At 44.2% G+C, this 8,286-nt stretch overlaps 1 protein-coding gene across 1 annotated transcript; it reads right to left on the reverse strand.

Moving 5' to 3' along the window:
* Positions 1–19: 19 nt before the first annotated feature.
* Positions 20–8,067, reverse strand: LOC118774468 (PI-PLC X domain-containing protein 2-like). Its single transcript, XM_036523811.1, has 5 exons — positions 8,031–8,067; positions 7,780–7,908; positions 4,928–5,394; positions 4,089–4,330; positions 20–173 (listed from the first exon to the last, which is right to left on the reverse strand). Exons 1-5 carry the CDS (start codon positions 8,065–8,067, stop codon positions 20–22), a joined length of 1,029 nt encoding a protein of 342 aa, XP_036379704.1.
* Between the last annotated feature and the right edge of the window lie 219 nt (positions 8,068–8,286).

Here is an 8,286-nt window from a genome sequence, read left to right on the forward strand (position 1 = left end):
TGATTGCTGGTCTCCCTGGTCAGGTGATGGCATGGTTAGGGAGCAGCAGCTTGTTGAGCTTGATGACAGTGTTGGCAAAGTCCACCAGCTCCACAAAGTCACATGTGATGATGTTGACCCCATTGACTCCTGGCCTCTGCGCCTCCACCCAGGTCATGATGGTGGGCAGGTTTCTGCAGGGTGGAGGAGAAAGAGCGGTGACATAGGCAAGCTCTGTGGAGGATAGCCACAGGGGGGCAGTGAAGAGGCACCTTCTTAAAGGTCATGGCAGCAGAGGGTCCAGCTCAGTGCCTTCACTGTGGTGGCAGTGAAGCTGTATTCCCCAGAGTAGCTGAACATCTCCCACAACACTCACTGACTACAGCAGGAGCAAATCCTTCTGTATCATCTGCTGCAGTGCTTCAGTTTTATGCAAAGTACTTCACCTCGTACATCTGGCTTACTGTATTGTTTAAGGGCATTTTTGGACAGATAAGGGCTCCACTTTGCTCTAGTCCACAAAAGCCTGTTATTTTCAGGACTATATTGGCCTTGCTTGTTGAAAGACAAAACACTCTTTTCCTTGAGGGTTGAAGACAGCTACCCCGTTAATGTAAGTCATGTAGCGACCAGATAATTTTCTGAAAGTGTAACAGCATTCATTCTTTTACCATATTTACAATACCTCCTTGTTTGAGAGCCACCCGATCAGTGCATCAGCACGGTCAGGACAAAACCAGGAAATGGCCTGCCTATGCCTGATGCTTATCCAGGGATAATAAACAATCCTATTCCTGTTCGCTGGACCTCTGGCATACTCCAGGTCACTCAATTAATCCGCTTCCTTCTGTCTATTTCAGTCCTGCTAGATCAGCCTAACTCACTTCCCCTTCACACCCCCTATATTATTATCATTGTTAATAGTTTCCATATGCCTGACAGACGGTCCTGTCCAGGCTTGTAATATTTTCAGTTTTGCATTTTGCATGCAGATCATTTATATGATAGATTCTAAAGAGGTACAACAGTCTCTCAGCCCCATTCTCCCTCTCAATCATCTGTTTCCCACTGTTTTTGTCAATCTCCCAGCTTCAGAGGATGTTGCAATGTCTGTGAGGGAAAGGCAGTTTCAGTGTTTAAGAGATAAAGGTGCTGCTCCTTGAGGGTGTGGGCCCAGTTCAGGAGAAGCTTTGGTTTACAGCTGCCCTCTCTTCTGAACTCCACAGCTTCTAATCATCTTTTTCCCCCATCCATGCAAGATACAACATTCCAGGAATGGCACAGAAAAGGCATAAAATCCTTTAAAGATTTATTCATAGACAGCTGTTTTGCCTCATTTGCTGAGTTGTCTAAGAGGTTTAACCTGCCAGTGACTCACTTTTTTAGATATCTATGAGCTAGACATTATGTACAGTACCAAATACCCTGCTTCCCACAAATGCCTGCTCATAAGCCTATTGATAGCTTCCTCTCACTCCAACCACTTGCAAAAGGGTCAATATCCACTATTTACAATCGTATATCAGGGCTGAAATGCACTCCTTAAAATAAGATCAAAATAGGCTGGGAACAGGACATAGGCCTATCTCTATCTGATGCCATCCTTAAACAGGTGCACTCCTCTTCTATGTGTGCTTGTCACTCCTTGCTTCAATTCAAAGTTGTATGTAGAGCCCATATATCCAAAATGAAACTATCTAAAATATATCCAGAGCTTAGTCCTATTTGTGACAAATGCAAAAGCCCCAATGCCTCATTGATACATATGTTCTGGCTGTGTCCCAGCCTTGAAAAGTTTTGGAAAAATGTATTTCAAACCCTCTCCCAGACTCTGGACTGTGTTCCAGAACCCAACCCACTCATAGTACTATTTGGCATTAGTGAGGAGGAGGGGTTACTGAAAACCAAGAGTGATGCTCTGTCCTTTGCCTCCCTTCTGGCACGACGGGCAATCTTATTCAGATGGAAGGGGGCTGCCCTACCCACACACTCTCAATGGCTTCGGGACCTTATGTCTTGTCTAAAATTAGAATTGTCTCAATTTGTGGATCAGAGAAAAAAGTTCTACAGGGTCTGGGGATCACTTCTTGCATATTTTCAAAGGCCTGACGTTATGATGGAGCCATAGCTGGGTGGTGTTCCTGCCGTTGACTTCCAACACTTACTACAACTCATTATGTAGCCAGGCATCCTTTAACTTACTACTTCATTGTCTTATTATTAATACCACTACCTTATATTAATGTTTTTTTTTAATTTACCATTCACTTTTTATTCTTTTTATTGTTTTCAGTCTATCCTATCTACTTTTTATCTATTTTTATTTTTTCAATAATTGCATTTTATTTATTTACTTACTTTTATTTATTTTTTCTTTCACTGTCACAAACTGTGAGTTGGAATGGGGGGTAGATCACAGGTCGATCTGTAATACTATTGCTACTGTTATGAGACCATCTTACTCTCTTTAAGAATTTGTACTGTATTTGTTTTAAAACCAATAAAAAGAATTTGAAAGAAGGAAATAAAGGTGCTTTCAGTTCTAGAGAGAGAGTCAGTTTCAGTGTCTGTAAGGGGTAGGAAGTTTCATTGTGTGAGAGGAAGAGACAGTTTCTGTCTCACTGTCTGCAAAGAGGAGATAGTGTCAGTGTCTATGAGCAAGATGCATTTTCAGACACCTTTCACATTTGGCATTCAGATTCCAAATCTGATAGCTAATCATTTCATGATGCAAACTGTCACTTAGGTGTGAAATAAGGCGTGAGATTCTTTTGGTTTGGTGAAACATTGCTTGTTTCCCTTGAGATATGTGATATAGCTTCTGTAGTGAACTGCAGTTCAACAGTAACTCATTGGTATTGGGAAAATGAATGGTGAAAATGAGGGTCCATGGACTATTTCCTGCCCAGACTGTGACTTATACGTGATGTTTGCAAATCAAGCTCCTTGGGAGAGAGCTAGCAAATAAATGTCTCTGATTCAAATGGGACTCGCTGTCTCCAGCATCTGCACTCAACAACATCTGAGCTTTATGTGAAAGCACTCAAAGTGCTCAGTGAAAAAAGATGTGTAACAGGTGAAAGAAAGCGATAAAGAAGTGGAGAGGAAAATGTGAGGGGAGAGGAGAAAGAAAGTAAAGGTGGTTGATGAAGAGAAATGAAAAAGAGAGGAAAGGCATTGTTGTTGACATCCAGCAGTTGCTCTTATCCAGGGTGACTTACATAGATTACAGCTTTTTATTTTTTTACAGGTTACCCATATATACAGCTGGGAAATGTACTGAGGCAATTTTGGGTTAAGTATCTTACCCAAGGATACAACAGCAGTGTCCCAGTGGAGAATCGAACCAACAACCTTTTGGTTACGAGTCCTGCTCCTTGCCACTATACTAGACTGCCGCCCCAACTAGTGCTAAAAGGCAAGAAAAGCACTGTGGTTCCTATACTGCTAGAGGGAATGCCAGTTGCATAACCAGTCTGGCACAGAGGAATTTTGTTGAAAGAATAGAGGAGAGGAGAGGGTGCTATGGGGGCAGGGGCATGTAAATTCAGAGGTGGTATACAGCGAAGCGATCAAAATTCTGGCACAGCAGTCAAAAGCCTGCATATCCCACCAGTACAGGAACCTGTTCTGTGCTGTACTTTCCGTTCATGACCACATTAATGCCACCTGCTGGTTGCTGACCACAGTGACGCAAAATTTTGACCCAGAATTTACAATGTGTTATTTGCTTAGTAGACACCCTCAGGTAGGATGACTTCTATGCGTACCAATTGATATTTTACGTGTTTATTATAGCTTGATATTTGTTCAAGTTGTTCAGGTTAAGAACTTGGCTAAAGGGTACAACTGTGATCACTCTGTCCCCTAGTCAAAGCCCAGTTCTCCACTGCTTAACTGCCAAGAGGAGGAAGAACAGGCTGGAGATGCAGAGACACAAAGGCTTAAAAAGCAGAACGATATATGGACATTTTGGACAGGCATGATAAAAACAAGCTGGTGCAACACTACATGCTGGTGTAGCACTACTGTAGCACGCAGCACTCCACACCCCCTCACACACACGTGCACACACACACACACACAGACACAGTCACAGAAGCACACACCTTTCCACCAGGTGGTTGCGGAGTCCCTTGATGAGTCCCCTAGCGATGGTCTTGACACGGGGAGTGAGGATAGCCTGGGACACGTGGAAAGATCCATACTTGGCCCGCTCCCCGAGCGTGGTCTCCAGGAACTGGATCAGCTTGAAGGCGTCTGTGGTGTTTGCCCAGGGGGCCGGGATGTTACTGCCCGGCCACAAATGGGAGTGGTCTTCTGACAAGGGGTGGTGATAGAACACTATGACCTAGGGGAGAGACTGAGGTCAGTCACATGTCACGAGTTCAGAGGGGTCACATGGGTTTGACACACACGCGCACACACACACACACACACACACACACACACACACACACACACACACACACACACACAATGGGATATCAGTTTTTAAAGATGAGATGATGGAATGAGACGCTACAGAACAATACAGCCAGTGAGAATTTAATTAAATCTAAGCACACAGTTCTGTTCAAATGCCATTTGGTTCACTCTTACCAAGATACCTCCTGACAGCTTATACAGCACCAAGCTAAAATTTCAGTTCAGCACAATTTCTGTGTAAAGTTGAAGGCCTTCACATATTATTCTGTTTGTACAGTTCTCATTGTCCCTTTCTACTCTTCACTGTAATTGTTGGTATTACTCTGTTTTCATCTTACAGTATTATTCATGTTTCTGAAAAATGTTGTGTAGCACTGTTTAAATTGCTCCAAGAACTATTAGCCTTGTAAGAAAATGACACTAAAACAAAAAAATGATTAATTCTTTGATTATGCTCTTGTACTCATGGTGCTTCCACACGCAGAAACCAGATTCTGACTCCGCCCAACCTCCAAATTACCTGGTACTTGTTCTCCCACAGGTAGTCCAGGGTGATGTCCTCCACCGAATAGCACTTACAGAGCTTGTGTCCAAATATCTGCTGCAGCATAGAGATCAGGTACATGTGGTGCTCTATGCTCATAGCATAGTGGTGGTTGAAGTCCAAAAATACCACCTCCTTGGAGTGGCTGTTGAGGAAGGTGTTGATCTCGTTGAGGCCGTCCCTCACCCTGTGGCCAAAGAGGCCATGAATGAAGTAGACCTCATAGCCCGGCTCGCCTGGTTTGGAGGACACTCGCAGGTCAAAATAGCGGATGCCACCTTCCAGCTGCTCCTTGAAGGTGAGATTCTGGGTCATGGACCACTTCTTCATCACTTTCTTGGCCAGCAGGCGGAACACGACTGCCAGGTGTTTTACCACAGCCTTCTGGTCGGGCCCAACTGGAGCCTTCTCATCCACCCAGAAGCTGAAGGAATCGTGAGACCCTGGAACAGACCAGCGTGGCACAGCATGAAGTCACCTACATTACTGCACGTAAAGATCTTAAATACTAACAATTTTACACTTTGAAAGTTCTTTTCATCCCCTAATGCAGGAGGCCTACAGTGTAAACTTTACTCATTTTGAACATGTTTATACAGCAGATTACTCATAACCAAAATTGTTCAGGTTTGTAATGACAGGGTCCCACCAGGGCATGCCACACTGTTCTTTTTTTGCCATACATCCATTTACAGCATGCCTTAATGCCCCAACAACATCTACTGAAGCATGCTGTAATGCTGCGTGTGTAAGGTAATCAGTGTGATTGGGCTCAGAATATGGGCAATGCATTCAGTTTCATCTCTCTGGAGGGAGACTTTTAAATGTTTAGAATAGGGACAGCAATGTGGCATAGAGGTAAAGAGCAGGGCTTGTAACCAAAAAAGGCTGCTTGTTCAACTGCTGTTGTACCCATGGGCAAGATACTCAACCCACAATTGCCTCAGTACATATCCAAACGTATGAATGGATATATAATGAAATACTGGTGCATCAGGGAAAAAGTGCACGCTCACTGCTTCCTGTTCTGTAGGGAAACAAATCTCTCCCAGTGACCTTGGCTGCCACACCTGTGCCTCTCCCAGTGACCTGAGCTGTCTCATGCAGTATCATCTGCATGGCCCGTCAGCCCTGCAGTCGCCTGTGCTCCTGCCCTGATGGATCCTTTCTGCTGTGTGATTGCAGCTCCACCCCCCACCCCCCCACCCCCCCGGTCAGGGACAGCAGTGCAGTGGAGCGTGCCACATAAAAATTTAAACATATTTAAGTAGACCAATGTGGCAGAAACACGAAGAGGGTTAGATGGTGGGATGGGAGGCCACGAGGCCAATGTCAATCAGTATGAAAGAGCCTGTGAAGTGCCCCAGTTAACATTGCCCTTAAATGCCCTTTGATGCAGTGGTATAGTGGAACACAGTACAATGCATTTTCACTTTCCAAACACTCACTCACTCCCTCACTTACTCACTCATTCATTCCCATACACACAGAACAATAATCTATTTCTTAGAGGGAGGACGTTGCTATGTCTGTAGGGGCCTGGTTACTGGAGTTCTGTAGTTGAGCCCTGTGATACAGCTCCAGTAAATCACAACGTAGCAACCACCTACATGGGAACAATAAAGGCTCTTTTTCCTCCTGCTGCTTTTAGCTTTTGAAGCAGATATGCACATATGGGGGGGAACCCTCCACTTCTCCACCGAGTGACTCAGGACCTTCCCATGAGACCCAGCAGCTGACATCAGGCAGGCAGAGCGAAACAAGCCCTCTGCACTAACTCAGAGAAGCAGGCAGGGATTCAGGTCAGCACCCAACTGATATGAGATTAACACCTGAAATCCTCTTCAGATTGCTCATAAAGGAGACACACATACACTCAAACACAGCAGGCAGCTCCAGTCTTTAATGCTTCATTTTGTCAATATTAAGCAAAAAACCTGTGGCGTTCCGGGGCAGGCCAACAGAAACGTAAATAATACAATAAATAATACTGTACAAGTGAGGAAACCTGCTTGCTGGGTGGCTGCACTGTCAGCCAAACAAGCATGACTGATGTAGGCCATGAAGAGGTGGGTCAGTAGGTTATCCTGGACTCTCCAGGGACCAAATTGCAGTTTTGGAGAAAAAATCAGATATGAAATTCACATCTATTGTTAGGGGAGAAAAGTCCTTTAGGTGGGGGAGGGATGAGATTATTATTACACCTGAGTGTCATCTGCCAATCAAACCTGTAACAATACCGTGCCCTTTTCAACAAACAACCAGTAAGTCATAGACACATGAACTGATACTATCCTAACTTGAAGGACAATCCTTCCCTCCTCATCTACAGAATTGATTCGTCTGGAGTCGGACAAAGCTATTAGATTGCAGGTTTTATACTTTGTCTCTCACTTATAATTTTTGTCACTATTTGCGGCAACACCAGCTCTTTTAAGCATAAGAAAAAGATGATTATTAGATTTAATTATTACAAGAGGTTGCTAACTTCAAAAGTGCTATACGTAACGTCTCCCCACTGGCGTATTTCGGATGTAAAGTGGCGAGGCTTCTTGGTAACAGCAATACAGAAAGCGTTTAAAATCTTTTTTTTTTTTTTTTTTTTTTTTTTTTACAAAAAGTAAATGCATTGCATGGGTCAATTTAAACAAAAATGAACGCCTCTAAAATGAGAAAATTAAGACATTTGCTATTTGTTGACAGTATTGTTACAGCAAATCAAAATCAGGTTATACTAATATTTGAACCGGGGGGGGAGAGAGACTAATACACAACTCAAGTGGCGGCCTCCGGACCGTGGTATTTTCCTTAGATTCGGCATACCTTACCCGGCACGGCTAGATACTTCAGAGGCATGGAAGTGAGAGTGGGACAAAGCGATCCCATCCAGTCCGCGTTGGAAGTGTCATCGCTGCCGCTGCAGCTGTCTTTATGTCCAGTTTTGCGGTCTCCTCCGTCTACACAAAAATATTCTAAGATACGAAGCGTCCTCAGGCGTTCATACATCTCTATCTTAATATCCACACGAGTCCCACCGGAGCCACTCTCAGAAAAATCATCCGGAATACAGTACCAGTACCTGTATTCACGTTGTGCATCCGCAGCTTATGGTTCATTTCGCCAACTAGAATAAATGCCTTGGGTCACGTTAATCCTCTTAGTATGAATTGCGACTCCTCAGCCACTCACGCGAATGTGAAACATCTCAACAGAATTCCCACCCGGTCGATCCGTCGCGGAAGGCTGTCCTTAAATTGGAATGGGCCTCTCCATCACGGTGCGCACTCAGCTGCCCTGTCATCTGAGTCTGTTCCCACTGCTGACCTGAAATTGAG

Source organism: Megalops cyprinoides, chromosome 3, assembly GCF_013368585.1.
Source record: "Megalops cyprinoides isolate fMegCyp1 chromosome 3, fMegCyp1.pri, whole genome shotgun sequence".
NCBI lineage: Eukaryota > Metazoa > Chordata > Actinopteri > Elopiformes > Megalopidae > Megalops > Megalops cyprinoides.

What these genes read in the sequence shown, in the direction of transcription:
- LOC118774468 (XM_036523811.1), bottom strand. Translation starts at nt 8,067, where the DNA reads ATGAACCATAAGCTGCGGATGCACAACGTGAATACAG. An exon ending in GATGCACAACGTGAATACAG is followed by an intron (nt 7,909 to 8,030) that starts GTACTGGTACTG and finishes ATTTTTGTGTAG; the next exon opens with ACGGAGGAGACCGCAAAACT. An exon ending in GAAGTATCTAGCCGTGCCGG is followed by an intron (nt 5,395 to 7,779) that starts GTAAGGTATGCC and finishes GGTCTGTTCCAG; the next exon opens with GGTCTCACGATTCCTTCAGC.